This window comes from Delphinapterus leucas, chromosome 17 (assembly GCF_059928025.1).
Source record: "Delphinapterus leucas isolate spDelLeu-1000000601 "Yukka" chromosome 17, BTC_Dleu_Yukka2, whole genome shotgun sequence".
Taxonomy (NCBI): domain Eukaryota; kingdom Metazoa; phylum Chordata; class Mammalia; order Artiodactyla; family Monodontidae; genus Delphinapterus; species Delphinapterus leucas.
Window position 1 is genome coordinate 77762680 of NC_143145.1, and position 16399 is coordinate 77779078.

The 16399-nt window shown below is 42.2% G+C and overlaps 1 protein-coding gene across 9 annotated transcripts in view; it reads left to right on the forward strand.

Annotated features, from left to right (window-relative positions):
- LOC111185601 (aspartyl/asparaginyl beta-hydroxylase) overlaps positions 1–16399 on the forward strand; it is a 243461-nt gene that overhangs the window by 104214 nt on the left and 122848 nt on the right. For all 9 annotated transcript variants that reach the window (XM_022595311.2, XM_089899111.1, XM_089899107.1 and 6 more), the window contains one exon: positions 5993–6034. In XM_022595311.2, the coding sequence (XP_022451019.2) occupies positions 5993–6034 (42 nt within the window). The remainder of the gene's footprint in view (positions 1–5992; positions 6035–16399) is intronic.

Here is a 16399-nt window from a genome sequence, read left to right on the forward strand (position 1 = left end):
GAAGCCATTGGAGGGCGGCCACAAGCTGGTGGAGGGCAGTTAGGTAACTAAGGAGTAATAGTCCAGGTGATGTTGTGATAGGACCTGACCTGGGGAAGCGCTATTGGAGAGAGAGGAAGGGGACCACGTGACTTAGTGAAGACTGGGTCAGGGAGAAGCGGAGCCCCAGGTCTGGGTCTTGCGGGGTGAACAGATGCCAGTGTGACAAGGAACTCGGGAGGACACACAGGCCTGGATGGAGATTAGCTTTGCCAACAAGAACTGGCCGGTAGGCAGATTTAGCGCAGTAGCTGGAATATGATTGAGTTCAGAATAATTGAATATGCAAAAGTGATTTTTTTTTAATGGTTGTATGACAGTTTTTAAAAGATTAAGATCCTGTTCTTTTAAGTAAGATTTTTCTTATAATGTTAAATAGTGTTGAAAAAGAAAAAGTAGGCGGGAGCCCAGAGCGAGGCGCACAGCGGAGGAGTTGGGATCCGGCGCAAAAGTTTCCTCCCAACTGCGGCCCCGCGCGCCACCGCCACCGCCACCGCCAGGGCCAGGGCCGGGGCCCTAAACCGCGGCGTCCCCGGCCCCCCGCCACCTGGGGGGTCGCCCTCCCCGCTGCCGCCTCCTCTCCGATTCCCGCCTGCCCAGGGCCAAGGGGCTCTGCTGCGAGCCCCCGGCCCGGAGGGGCGCCCCGGGGTCTCTGTGTCCGCCCACGCCCGCCGGCCCAGACAGCTGTTCGGCCCAGCCCAGCCCGGTCGCCGGGGGCCGGGATGAAAGTGACCGTGCGCCTCGGCAGGACCGGCACCGTGGTGCCCTGCAAGGAGGGCCAGATGCGCGTCCGGGAGCTCACGCAGCAGGCACTGCAGCGGTACCTGAAGACCCGGGAGAAGGGAAAAAGGAATCAGAAGCTCTGAGAACACTGCGCTTTACTCTCCCACATGGCAACCATCAGTTGGAGCTGAGGACACCTCTTTAGAAGGAATCATTGTGCTGTAGTCTCTCCATTATCACCTTTCCCAGCACATGACTGTGCCCCCAGTACTGTTTCCTTGTGTGCTGGCGCCTCAGGGTTCTGGCCTTTCAATCGGATCTCATCCATTCCATGGCTTCAGCTACCCTCAAGCACACACCTCTAGCCTTGAACTTGCTAGAACTCAATATCCACCAGCCCGTGGACTTCACCTCCTTGATGTCCCATATACAGTTCGAGCCCAGCCTGTTCTCTGTACATCTGCTCATCCCCATTCTCCTGTAGCCTGTTTCTCCATTTCTGGTGCCACCATTCACCTGGTTATCTAATCCAGAAACCTGGAAATCCTTCATTCCTTGATGACCTCTCATCCTCCATATTCTACCACTTGTCTAGTTGGTCAGAAAGTTCCTTTGATGCTTCCACGCGCTCTTTGATCTGCTTCCTCTTTTCTGCGCCAAACCTTGCGTTTCTCATTCCTACCATGGGGAACTGCAGCAGACCAGTTAACTGGCCTTTCTGCCTTTTCTAGCTCCCAACTCTTCCAGACTGTTCTCCATTGAGGACTTTACAGCTGCAGATCTGATCATGTCTGGAGTATTGCTGGGAGTATTTGAATGGCTCTACATTGCTTTTAGGTGAAAACCCACTTTGCTTACCGGTCCAGTACCTTCTCTATTCCACTGTACCCTTTAAATTGGTACATGCAATGTAGTATTCTGTCACATTTTCCCCCACCCCAGGTAAATCCTGCTTATCTTTTGGGATGAGTCTCCAGTTGCCTCTCCTCTAGGAATTCCCTCCCTCCCTTCCCCCCTCACCATCACTTAGGGGCCTCATTCTCATGTTCCTAGAGCTCCCTGTGCTGTGCTTTCATTTTGAAAACTACATTTACATTATACTGTCTATTGGTCAGGGTCTAGTAACTTAACAGACAGCCCCCGAAGGACAGTGGTTTATCCCAGCAAAGGGTTCTCTTTCTGGGTGGGAGGTGTGGGCTCTGACCCATAAAACCACCTGTCCACCATTCCTTTTTTCCTTTTGGCTTTGGCTGCAGATCCCCTGCTCTGTGCTAACTGATGAACAAAGAGAGTGTGGAGGATGCCACAGGAGACGTAGGGCCTGGCCTGGAAGTGGCGGACATCACTTTTGTGTCAGCATTCTGCTGGTGAGACTGGCCATGTGCACCGTCTAGATGCAGTGGCCTGGGGAAGTAGTCCACTTGGACATAGGAGAGCGACTAGCTGGGCTCTGCCACATGGTGCAATCATTTTGTCTCTCTTACTCTACTGTGGGCTATTCAAGAACAAAGAATGAGTCATTTATTTTCCTATCCCCATTTTTTAGCACAGTATCTGATATATAGTGGGTATACCAGAAATGCTCATTAAATTATATCAAAGTCCACATCGTTTTCTTTCATAAAAATGAAAATGACCTTGTATTCAACACAATGTTTTGTAAGTTTGAAATCTTCATATGTGGTATAGTTTTAAAAAGAAAGTCTAAATGCAGCTTTTCTCGATTATCTTCAGTTACCTCATCACATCCACGTGTGCTGTAGGCAGTAGTTCAGTGATCCGTTATATCTGCCACACTGATTGTCTTTAATAACAGCTTCAAATTCTGACACGTTGACTCACTTTGTAGATTTTTGAGACTGAGTGCTCTGCAGTCGTGGATTGTCAGCAAAGGAACATCATAATGTTTTTGTTCCATGAAGATTTGTGCCGTGCTGTCCCATATATTTGAACAATGTTTGATTTTCAGCATTTTATTCATTAATTTCATGTTGATTTTAAAAATGATTCTGGACTGTCAAAAGAAAAAGTAACGTTAGTACAGTTAGAGAACGTGTAACATCGTTTTCTTTTCGTGTATGTATTTAAACACTAAATTCGAGTTACCGGTGAGGTTGTACTTTTGTAATTTTCTGGGTTGGACTGAGTGTAGAGTTCCCTTTTATGTATGGACTGCCCACTGTTGGAATATACAGAGCATGACTAACGTAGTATTGTTGTAGAGTGTGGCCTTCTGAATCGGTCTTAATTGGCAAGATTCCTTAGCCTCTCTAAGCTAGTTGCCTGATCTACAGAATTAATATTGCCTTTCAGAGCTGATCGAGTTAAATGGGATCATCTGCATTAAGTGTTTAGAACAATGCCTGGCAGACAGTTAAATTTTAATAAATCATTTTCCTTTTTGGCACATCGAGGGCCATTTGAGATCTCCCAGGGAAGCCTATGTACAAAGAGTAAAGTAAAGCAAAGTTACGCTTTATTCTACTGTGCAGAATGCTAGTGAGGCAAGCTGGATCTCTTAGAAAACTTTACCTAAGCTAAATTTAAGCACTGAAAACCCGAGAAGCTAAAATTCCCTGCTCTGTGTATTTTCCACACCCAAACACGAGTCTCGGATCTCAGCATGCTGATGTGAGGTAGGGCAGAAGAGGACACAACCCACAGCTTTCGCCCCGGGGCCGGAATGATTGGGCTAGGCCTTCTTAGGGCAGCCTCTCGCCCGCCCTAGGTATTGCATTGCAGGAGATACAAACACGGTGGCCCTGATTCCTGGGAGCGCACCTGGCCAGGGCCCTCCCACACCTATTTAAAAGGTGACCAGTTCAATCCGCTCCTCCTTCCTTGGTTTCCCCCCAGGGGCAGGAAGATTTGTGGAGAGCCCTAAACTTTTCTTCATGACCAGCACCTACCCGTCTTCTCTAGTCAACTTAGAAACTTGCATTTTATGCTTGATTTTTAAAATTACACTAGCCATGTGTCAGGTAACAGATTACTGGAAGGTGTGGAGACTCCCAGCCCTCCTGGAGGCATTGCTGGTACCGCAGAGAGAGAGCTCCTTGGAGATCGAGATTTTTGATGCTTTTCTTCTATCCTGTATCCCTGATGCCTACAAGAGTGCAGCTTACTAACTGATGTACTGCCTGTACTGATAAGGAGGGTATATATTAATAAGATCAGAAATTCTAGAAAGTTCAGTAGTGATCTAGAAGTCTTTTTATTTTATATCCTCATACCTCCTGAAGCACTGGCTAGTGTGTATACAGCCATTGTTATAAAACCCACTCTTTGCAAAAGTCAAGACCTGCACTTCTCTTTCCCTTCGTTTCCCTTGCAACAAAAGTAGAGGCTGGCACAGGAGAAAGAGCGTGTTTTGCGATTGTGTGCACCGCTGACCTTGATGACTTGGGCCCTCTACTTTCTCAGCTTCCGCTTCCTTCTCTCCACGAAGAAGGAGATAAGACCTTCTGCAGAGGGTGTCGGGAGACAAGAGACGTGCCTTGTGCTTGGCACCAAGCTGGCACACTTTTAGTCAGTTTGCTTCCTCTCGCCTGGGGTCTCAAAGGAGAAAGACACTCGATGGATAAAAATCCCCCTTGCATCAGGAGCCTGCCTCAGATTTACTTGTCGCCTCCAAAAAATGAAATGGTTTATATGAATGAATGTGGGAAACTGGGGATGAAAAAATCCAATGATCGTGACTGCAACCCTGAACGCACCCTGCACGGCACCCGCACCCTCTCACATCTACTCTGGGGAAAGGATGGAATCTATGACTTTTAAAAAATTAATTAATTTATTTTGGGCTGCGTTGGGTCTTTGTTGCTGCGCATGGGCTTTCTCTAGTTGCGGCGAGCGGGGGCTACTCTTCGTTGCGGTGCGCGGGCTTGTCATTGCGGTGGCTTCTCGTGTTGTGGAACACGGACTCTAGGCGCACGGGCTTCAGTAGTTGTGGCACGCGGGCTCAGTAGTTGTGGCTTGCGGGCTCTAGAGTGCAGGCTCGGTAGTTGTGGCGCACGGGCTTAGTTTCTCCGCGGCATGTGGGATCTTCCCGGACAAGGGCTCGAACCCGTGTCCCCTGCATTGGCAGGCGGATTCTTAACCGCTGCGCCGCCAGGGAAGTCCCTGGAATCTATGATTTTTTTAATCAGTCTCCCAAACTCTGCCCCATCCCCACTGGAACTCACGCATACACATCATTCCTAGGAATTCTCAAAGACTAGATAAGTACCTACTGGGACAGAAATTAACTGGTCTACCTTGAAAATTAACTAGATCCTAATCTGTACTAAACAAAAGGCCAGATAGGAGGTTATAAATGCAGAAATGAGCTTGTTTACACAGTCAGGTCATGTGCTGTTGTTCCCTGTCTGTGGTGGGTGTTCTTTGGCCTGTCCGGGTTCTTGGTGGGTTTCGCTGTGCTCGGCAGCCCCATCCGTTGGTGGAGAGACACTAGCTGTGATGAACTTAGTGAGAGGCTGATACAGCCTCTCCTCAGCAGGTGAGCTGTAGCACACCTGGGCTCAGTGTGGGCATCCCCAGTGGGTCACCTGTGGATGTATGAAGTCCTTTAGGAGTGAGGCTAGTGTTCTCAGTAGGGTGGCATGCTGCATTCCTTGAAAGCACACAGTGCCTATTATAAAGTAGTATATGGCTTTAGGAGACAATAAAAATATTGGACAGGCCTTGAGGAGGGCTTCTCCTGACCCAGTTTGCACCCACAGGGGCACTTACTGTTGGTGGAGATGACCCTCCACCCCTTATAGACCAGGAACATTCAGCCTGGTGCCCAATGCCTACTTACTGCTCGGCGACTTTTATAAGTTATTCAGATTCTTAATATTTTATAGCAAATTGCATGTGTAAAGAATTCAGGATTTAGGAAAATTGAATTGTTTGCCCAGAAATATTTTTCTGTTTTTTAAAATTGAAGTGTAATTAATTTACAATGTCATGTTAGTTTCAGGTGTACAACAAAGTGCTTCAGTCATATATATATATAATTTTTCAGATTCTTTTCCATTGTAGGTTATTACAAGATATTGAATATAATTCCCTGTGCTGTATAGTAGGTTCTTGTTGTTTATCTGTTTTATATACAGGAGTGTGTATCTCTTAATCCCAGAAATATTGTTCTTAAACGATATTTATTTGAATTCATTGAAAGATAGTCCTGTAATTTGAGATATTGAATCATGACTCTCACAGTACTTATTTTGCTTTGTCTTTTCAGAAACAAATAAGAAAACAGATGATCCAGAGAAAAAAGAAAAAGGTGAGATTATCAAATCAACGTTTCACGTATACATAGGGAAGAGTTACTGTATCAATACTATCCATGAATAACATGATTTTATTTTATATCACTAGTTAAAATAAATTGCCAGTGAGTTTATTATTTCAATGATTTTATCAACAGACATTAATATTCTCCATAAACACTAAAAGCTAAGGCTCTGGAGAGAGATTGGCTTCTAATCCTGGTTTTGTCATTCACTGTACATGCATCTTGAGAATTACTTAGCCTCTGTGCCACAGTTTCCTCTTCCGTGATATGGGAATAATAATAATAGTACCAACTTCCAGGAACTGTTTCCACAATAGTAATTAAGTGAAAATATATGTAAAGTTCTTAAAGCAGTGTCTAGCACAGGGAAAGCACTTAGGAAATGTTAATTATTATTGTCACCTTTGTTGACAAAGGTGCTAAGTAGAGAGATCCAAGGTAGAGAGATCCAAAGATTATTAGAACGTGTTCTTTTTTCAAGGAACTCTGAATTGTGGGAAAGAAAGGCATGCAAACAGTTACATCCATATAGAAAACGTCATCTCTGCCTTCTGAGAACTTATTACAGAGGCATTCTAATAAATTTAACAATGGTGTAGAATTTTAATTCAACTCTCACAGAGGTCATTAGAGTGAGGAGTTATTAAATTTATAGTTAAATTTATAAATATTATATGGATGATCATAGAATAGTGTTTATACTTTTAGAGTCAATTGAATGATAAAATCGTCAATGATTAAACATTATTGGAGTTTCAGGAATGGCTTTAATTTGTGGTGATAAAAGAAGTGTTTACACTTAAAAGATACAGTTCGAGTAAGGTCCAAGATCTTACTTACTCAGTATGTAAATACTACTTGAGTATATGGAGTTACTGGCCTGTGGCCATTGTTTTATAGCCCTTAGGCTGGGAACCAAGCATTTAGCTCATGCATTTTTTTTTTTCTGACTAGTTGTTTTTAATTTTATATTAAAGTGATATACAGGTCTAATTTTTAAAGTGTGACTTATAAAGAAAAATAATATTCTTCTACCCTACTACTCCCTATCCATGAGTCCCATCCCAACATTTTTAGTTGTTTCTTCTAGTACTTCCCTATGCATTTCTTTTGTTTTAATTGAAATACAGTTGATTTACAATGTTGTGTTAATTTCTGCTGTACAGCAAAGTGATTCAGTTATACATTTATATATATTGTTTTTTTAAATATTCTTTTCCATTATGGTTTATCATAGGATATTGAATATAGTTCTCTGTGCTCTACAGTAGGACTTTGTTGTTTATTCATTCCATATATAATAGCTTAAATCTGCTAACCCCAACCTACCAATTCATCCCTCCCCCACCCCCCTTTCCCTTGGCAACCACAAGTCTGTTCTTTATGTCCATAAGTCTGTTTCTGTTTCATAGATAGGTTCATTTGGGTCATATTTTAGATTCCACATTTAAGTGCTATCATATGGTATTGGTCTTTCTCTTTCTGACTTCACTTAGTATGATAATCTCTAGGTGCATCCATGTTGCTGCAAATGGCATTATTTCACTCTTTTGTATGGCTGAGTAGTATTCCATTGTATATATGTACTACTCCATTGTACATATGTAGTACATCTTCATCCATATATCTGTCAATGGACATTTAAGTTGTTTACACCTACGCATTTCTAAATAACTTCTGAATTCCACAATTTTCTCCTCCATATTGGAAACCATTGGCTGGCTTTTATATATAGATGACTGGGATTTCACCTGATCATCTACTCACACAAGCTCTCCATGCTGCCTTACCTCCCCCATCTTCCACTATATTCATGACTTACTCTGTTGGGTAGTGATGAGTACTAAGGAGAAAAGACAAAGCAGAGAGGAGGGTATCAGCAGCTTTTGATAGAACTGATCACTTCCTGTCCTCCGGAACACTTCCTTCCCTTGGCCTGCAAGATGCCACGGTCTTCTGACTTTCCTCCTATCTCTACTGTTTGCTTTTTCCCAGCCTCTTGGGGTGGTTGCTCCTTTTCGCCCTGACCATCAAGCATTGGAGGCTCCAGGATCAGTCCTCAGAGCGTTTCTCCATCTACACACACTCCCTTGATGATCCCATCAAATCTCATGGCTTTAAATATGTCTTTATGCCAAAGACTACTGCTTTAACTGCAGGCTGGGCCTCTTCCCTGAACTCTAGACAGGTATGTCCAGCTGTCTACCTGATGGCTACCTGGTGCCCTCAGTTGGGTATCAAATAATCACAACAAACTTAAAAAGTATAAAACGGAACTCCTGACCTTCCCCTGAAGATACACTCCTCCTGCACATCTTCTCTTTCCTGCCTCCCTGTCATTCCATCAGCAAACCCTGTCCTCTCTTCCTAATGGATCCCGAATCCAGCTACTTCCTGCCACCTTCCCCCGTCTACCACCTGGGTCCCAGCTGCCACCATCTCTTGCCTGATTATTTCACTTGCCTCCTAACTGGCCTTGCTTTGTCTCTATAATCTTTCTCAGTTCAGTAGCCACAGTGACCGTTTTCAAACCTAAGTCGTATCATGTTGCTCACATGCCTCCAGCCTCTTCACATCTTCCGCAGGGTAAAACCGAAGTCCTTCCCAGTGGTTTACAGCCCTCACGCATCGGGTTCTCACTCTCAGAAGGTCTCTGAGGCGGTTAATGATGTGCTCAAGGCCGCTGTGGGAAGACGTGGCTAAGAGCACTCCAAGCAGAGAACAGCCTGTGCAAAGGTCCTGAGGCGGGAGCGAAGGCCTGAGAAGCTGGAGCACCCCTAACAATCTGAGAGTGTGTGGAGGGCAGTTGGAGAGAAAGTCAGGGGCCAGACCATGGCAGAGTCAGGATTGGTTTCTTCATGCAGTGGGGCGCCATGCCCAGCCCATGCAAGTGCCTGTGCAGAGCAGAGCCTTTCCACTTCACACTCTGGTTGGCTTCTGGGAGGCTCACTCCAGCACCTTCTTGCAGAGATAGAGACGGGAGGGTGGGTTGTGGAGGTCACTTGTTGCCGACGTAAACAGGGACAAACCCTGCTCCAGACGCCGTGCACAGCGTTCCTGTGACCTCAGGCTGCTCACTCTGCAGGGCTCCGTTTCCTCCCTGGGGCTGTGTGTCCCTCTGCACTGCCTGGTTCCCTCTGGTACCCTTTGCACAGCTTTACCCTCCCGGGGTTCTGAGCCTAAAGCGATCTTTCCAGTGGCCTGGGAGGTGGGCTCCCTTGGCTATTTCTTCACGGAACCTGTGGAGAGAATCCGCAGCAGCTTCACCTGATCGGCTTCTCACTCCATCATGTAGAACTTATATTAATACCTATATCAGTACCAACCGAGGGATGTTGGCAACTGAAGTCTTTTATTGATTGTGACATCCAAGAGGAGTCTTAGGATTAAAAGACATAATGAATCAATGTTACCCCAGATTTACTGAAAATCCTATTTGAGCAAATTGTCAGCTTTGGGAATTCCATCTGTTTTTTACTCAGATAGATTCATCCAGTGCTGTTAACTGGAAGGGCAGAGGGAAGGGGAAATATTCCATTTCTGGAATATGTGGTGAAAAAATTGAATGTTTTAATATCCAGACATTAATTTCATAATAATAGAAATGGAGATTTTTTAAAATAGTAATTGTAAATTTGTCTCAGGATGAACCATTAGGTTGTCTAATTTTCTACTGCGTTACCTCCCTCAAGTTCTTTATCAAAGAACCACGGATGAGAGGGGGAAGATATTATTTTTACTTAGAATTAATAATTATATGATCCTTTTCTTTTAGGGAATCAGGTTTAGTATATTTTGATAGAGTCATAGGTTTGGAATAGGGCTAATTCCAAAACAGGCCCTCTTTGGAGATGCCAGCTTCTTAAATTGAATCAGTTTATTTACATCTGTTTTAGCTAAAATTGCTATATCAGTTTCTCCCCACTGGATGTCATCTTTTCCCACACATTCCATATTCCACAGCCACAGAATGGGATTGTGAGTCACAAAGTAATGCAACACAAAAATGGCTTATGAAATGTCCAGTTCAAACAGTTATTTTTATTCATCCATTTATTCAGAACATATTGAGTACCTGCTATGTGCCAGGCCCTGTTTTAGGCACTGGGTCTAAAACATTCAATAAAAACAAAGTCTCAGTTCTCGTGGTACTTATAACTTATATTTTAGTGTATGTGTATGTAGGGAAGTATATAATTTAAAAAAAATAGAATATAATATGCAGTGATAAGTATGAAAAGGAATATAAAACGGGAAAAGAGTACAGAGAATGACAGTGGGCTGGGGTGTTGCTCTGTTGGTGGGCCTCTCGGACAGTGACATTTGGAGATGCAAGATGCAAGGGCGTGAGCTCTGCAGCCACCTGGGAGAAGTGAGTTCCAAGGGTGGAATATGAATATGAAAAACATATTCATAGTCCCTCGGGGAGGTGTGCTTAGCACGTGTGAGGATTAGTGGGGAGGCTAGTGTGGCAGGTGAGGAATATGAAGGGAGAGAGAGAGGAGGGGGTGAGATCAGAGGGGTTATAGGGTCCAAATCACATAAAGCTTTGAAGAAGGGCTTTGAATATGATCTCAAGTGAGATGGGAAGCCATTGGGAGATTCTGAGAAGAAGATTGATATGATCTGCTTTATGTTTCAAAAGGCTCATTCTGGATGTAGGGATGCAAAATTGGAAGCAGGGAGGCCACTTAGAAGATGCTTGCAGTGGTCCGGGCATGAGATGGTGACACCTGGGCTTAGAATGTGGGGTAGATGTGGCGAGCAGTGGTTAGATTCTGCATATATTCCCATGTGAGGTCTGTAGGATTTGCTAATGGTTAGGATATGGGGTATGAGAGAAAGGAGTCAAACGTGACTTCTTAAAAAGCTGTGCGTTAACAAATTCATTGAACGTTAAAAGTATGCAGTGTGTAACTGATTTAATACATGTCAAATGTCAGTTATTAGAACAGGATTTGTGAGCCTTTAAAGAAATTTGAGGAGCAACAGAATATACCCATGCCTGCAAAAAGGGAATGTGCTTTTGCATGTGTTTGTGTGTGTGTGTGTGTGTGTGTGTGTGTGTGTGTTAGATAAAATTGCTTCTGGATCAGAGTCTTTTCCAGAAATTCTCCTTTGATTTAGACTAATATTTAATATCCCACTATATTATTCATTACAATTAAGGATATGCTTACTCACTAAATTTTGTGAACGTCTTTAAAAAGGCATTTAAAGATTTCCTGGTTACTATTTGTGTTCTTTTAAAAGTAATAGTGCCTCAACAAAACACCAGATGGCACTAGAAAACAAGTCACATTTACACTAACAAATGACATTTTTTATGCAACTTAGAGAAAAGTCTGGGATGGCTATATTACTGCCCTTAAATCAGCTTAATGCAACCAGTACCTCATATGGATATTTCTGAGTTTTCTGTGATCATAAGGAAAATAGAGAGAGAGCCAACAAGGGCAATAATCAAGCCTAATTAAGAAGTTTTCATGTTTTTAAAATATCAATATGTCTGTCTCTATGAAGATTTTCCTGGGATTCTTACAACTGTATGTAACGTATTTGAGCAAAAATGGAGAACATTGCCCTGAGGATTAAAAACTAGACTCCTTACGGCAGCACTTAAAGCATCTCAGGATCTGGCTCCTGCTTATGTCTTTCCTCTGTTCAAAATGCGCTTCCTTGACTCCCCACTTCACAGTCACAAACTCCTGTTCCTCAGAACTGAGCTTAGCGATGACCTCTGCCAGGAAGCCTTCCCTGACTACACCCCCATCTCCTACCCGAGGCTAGAAGATGTACTTCTCCTCTCTGTTCCCAAGAAACCTCGTGTTTCAGATTTTTGACATGTATTTTGAGTTTTCCCCTTAATTTTTACACACACACAAAAAGAACTTCTTAAGGGTGGGAACCATGACCTCCTCCACCCTTGTATTAGTCAAGGTTCTCCAGAGAAAGAATCAATAGTGTGTGTGTGTGTGTGTTTAGAAAGAAACACAGACACAGAGAGATGTATTTTAGGGAACTGGCTCATAACATTGTACAGGCAGCAAGTCTAAAATCTGCAGGGCAGGCAGGCAGGCAAACTGGAGACCCAGAAGAGAGTTGATGTTATAGCTCAAGGACAAAGACATTCTGGAGGCAGAATTCCCTCTTTCTTGGAGGTGGGAGGGGTGTCAGTCTTTTTCTTTGGGTCTCCAGCTGATTGGATGAGGCCCACTGACATTATGGAGAAAAATCTGCTTTACTCAAAGTCGACTGATTGAAATGTTAGTCTCATCTAAAAAATATCTTCTCATCTAAAAAAATACCTTCACAGCAACATCCAGATAAGTTTGACCAAATATCTGGGTACCATAGCCTGGTTAATTTGATGCATCAAATTAACCATTACATCTCTCCAGTGGCAATTAACCATTACATACTAGGAGCTGAATAAAATAGTTGTAGTATGAAAAAATGTGGTTAATTCCATTTCCTTTGATTGCCTCTTCATCTGATGGTGATAATATGAGATGTAAATAGCCTAAATGGTGGGAAGGGAGAATTATAAACAGAATATCCAAGTATGAATGAACTTTGTGTCTACAATGTACTATATCTCAAGTTATTTTCACATAGTTTCTCATGTAATCCTTATCAAAAAGATCTTGTGAATTAAGTATTTTTTAGCCATTATTTCAAGTATTTTTTTTTCTTCTTTCTCTCTTCACTACTTCTGATGTTCCAATTAGTTACACGTTGGACTGCATGATACTGTCCCACAGCTTTTGAACCTTCGTTCATTTTTTTCCTTTGTATTGCATAATTTCTATTGCTCTATCTTTAAGTTCGGTGATTCTTTCTTTTGCCATTTCAAATCTGCTGTTGGGTCCACCTAGTTAAAATTTCATTCCAGCTGCTGTTCTTTTCAGCTCTAGATTTCTAATTGCTTCTTTTTTGTAGTTTCCATTTCACTGTCAAGATTTTGTATCTGTTCACTCATTAAAACCTTGTTTTTTCTGTAATCCTTTGTATTCAGTTATAATCACTGATTTGAAGTGTTTTTCTGATAAACCTGGTATTTGGGCACACTCAAAGGCAGTCGCTATTGACTCCTTTTTTGTATCCTGATTATGAGTCAGGAGAGTCCTTTTCCTTTGCATGTCTAGTAATTTTTGGTCAAAAGCTGGATTGTGTATGTTATATGTTGTAGCATCTCTGGAATTTGTTTTGCTTTTCCTGGGAGTTGTTGGTGTCTAGTATACAGTTAATTTGCTTGGGCTCAAACGGAAAAAATCTGTCTCCCCTGCAGTAGGAAGCAGCGACTGCCTCTGCTCAGGGTTTTTGGCTTCTAACTGCTGTTTTTAAGTCTAGCCCTCTGGTGGGTGGCGGTCGAGGTGCCCTGTGCCTGCATAATTTACTGGTCTGCTGAAGATTTGGGCAGGATTCATACTCAGATCTCGGGGCTTGCTTCTGAGCTTTCCCTTTGCATGTGGGATTCCCCGTCTAAGTTTCTGGTTGCTTTGCCAGCGCTACCTTCTGCGCAAGTTATATCTCAAGCCAGGAGGACATCTATTTTCTGCTACTCAGACTGTGTGTGTATTGAGAAATGTATTCAGGCAAGACACAACAAACTTACAGATTTCACCAGAAGCAGTTATGTTTTTTGAAGATCGATTTCTGCCATAGTTTTTGCTGCCATGAAGTCTCCCGATGATTCCTGCCTCCTAGCAGTCACGCCTCTCTGTAGTCCTCTCTTCACTGAATAGGGCGAACCTGTGTGACCCAGAGGGTATTGCAGAAATGACAGAGTGTGACTTCCAAGGCTAGGTCATGACAGACATTGCAGCTTCTACCTTGCTTTCCTTTGGATACTTGCTCTGGGGGAAACCAGTTGCCATGTTATGAGAACACACAAGCAGCCCTTTAGGCAGGTCTGTGGAGGAGGAGGAACTTGTGTAAGATAATAAATGTTTATGGTGGTTGTAAGCTGCTAAGTTTGGGGGTAGTTTGTTTTGCAGTCATGTATAACGAATACATCCTCTTCTAGTTTCTGCTTGCTTTTTCACCAGCCTCCCTGGGGTTACCCATGAAGATGGAAAGTTAACCATCAGCCAGGGATTTGGGCAGAGTTTACTCTCAGGATCTCAGTCCTTCTGTGGCTCTCCTGCTTCCAACATTTCTCCTTTAAATTTCTATCTGCTCTGTCGCCCTGAATGCCGCCATCCACGCCCTTCAGTGAGGAAGGACACTGCCCATGCAAGAAAACCACAAACTCATCATTCTTACCCAATGTAGAAACAATCTTTCAAGAATAAACTCTTCTATTTTTAAGTTTCTCCCTGTCTTTAGTCATGTTCTAGTGCCTTCAAATAATTGTTTTAATGTTTCAGCGATATTTCATTGATTTAATGAGTGAAATATAGAATACTAACACTCTGAATATTGAAGAAGCTGGATATCTCCAACCCATTCTGGATTCCCTGACTGTGAACTGCCTCTTCGTATTTTAGTTAAAAAAATTTTTCTTGTTGATTTTCAGTGGTTTCATTTGTATTACTGATATTAACCCCTTGTTGGATTTTTGTATTACCAAAATATTTTCCCAATTGGTTTTTAATCTATTAACTTCATATACCATGCCTTACAGGTACATAATGGTTGGGATAAATGAGTGTATGAATGAATACATGAGAGAATGGTGTTCTCTGGTCTGTTTTGGTACTTTGAACAGGTCTAACAATATCACCGTGCTTTCATATACTTTGCCATTATAAAATAATAAAGTATGTACAAAAACATTGGACAACCTTGATTCAGATGATTTTCTTTTTGGGAGCTTGGGAAGAGTGAGGCAAAGAATAAATGCTTCCAGCAAAGAATTTATTCATTATCTTACTGAGATAAGAACTGTAGTTTCTGACTGTGGAGACACCTGTCATCAAGCTTCAATTATTTGGTCTCTTAGGGTCCTTTTCATTGATGTACATGGGCTTGACCAAGTCATCACTGCCTTGAACTCAGTTCCTGCACCGTCAGTGTATGTAGGTCTTCTGTCTTTTAGCTGTCGATTGGAGGTGCTTTGGTTCATTGTCTTCAGCGGTCCCTAAAACACTGTAAGTTTTTCATTATTAGTACCACAACCCATTTAGGTGTAGCGTAGGCTGGTGGTTCAGTTCAGGCCACACCACTATGGCTTCAGAATTTTCCCTTAATGTAGAAGAGCAATGTAGCAATAACACACTTAAGCCAACTCAGGGCAAAGCTTTGAAAAAACAATCTCCCTTCCACCCTTGCAGCTGTGAAAAGACATTATGAGATAACTGCTGTTAGAGATTTATTATAGTCATTACATTCAACAGCTACAGTAGTTTTAGTGGTTCCTAAAATATACCAGCAGTTATTGTCTGATTACTTCTCCAGATAAGTTAATTATAGGAGATTTCTGACTCTTATACAAGTCTGATTTAGAGAGAAGTTTAATTACAGCAATTTTAGTGATTTCAATAAGCTCAGCATATATTACCAGTCTCAGCAAGTGAAGCAGAGGTTTTTAGCTGTGTTGAAATACACATTTGCTTTGTTTTTATTTTTCATTTCGTGATTTTTAACTGTATCGTAGTACGAGTGATAATTCAGACACCTGTTTCCACTAGAGTGGCTCTTCAGTCAAATACACCACAGGACAATAATGGCAAATTCTTTGTTATCATTAAAATCCCATTCTAATGTTTCCCATTGAACACTCAACATTTTACAATGCTCATTTCTGTAATGATTGTGACAACATGAGAAGGGAAGAAAAATAGGCTTCTTAAGGAAAAAACTCAGATATTAGTGTGTTTTACAATTATCATTAGGATCTAAATTTTCTTTTAACTGATGGGAAATGAGACTCTGCATCAGAATAATCCATTTTTTGTGTGTTAACACATCTATTTGTATACCGAAGCATATTAAGGAGTGACATATTAGCTACATATGCCCAAGCTAGCTTAAAATTAAGCTTTCAAAAAATGTGCCATAAAAAGATAGTGCTGTTGGTAGTTGAATATATTCATTTACTTAAACAAGACTTCAAGTTGGGGAGTGCCTTAGTTTGAAAAAGGTATTACTGAGAATTATCTCAGTCTGATTACAGAGTCCTTCCTCCCAGCATTTTTCATTCTTCTGATGTAATGGTGAATTGTACTGACATTTACAGCAGGAATTCTTGCCATATGTTTATATTTTTCATTAAAAAATCAAATATGTGTTGACAACAGAAAGTATTAGTAATAGTGAAAATAAATCACATCCTTTCTGTTTCAGTTTGGGGGATTTGATCACGTTCTGCCTGGGAAGCTGGTCTATTTACCCCTAACACCACGTCAG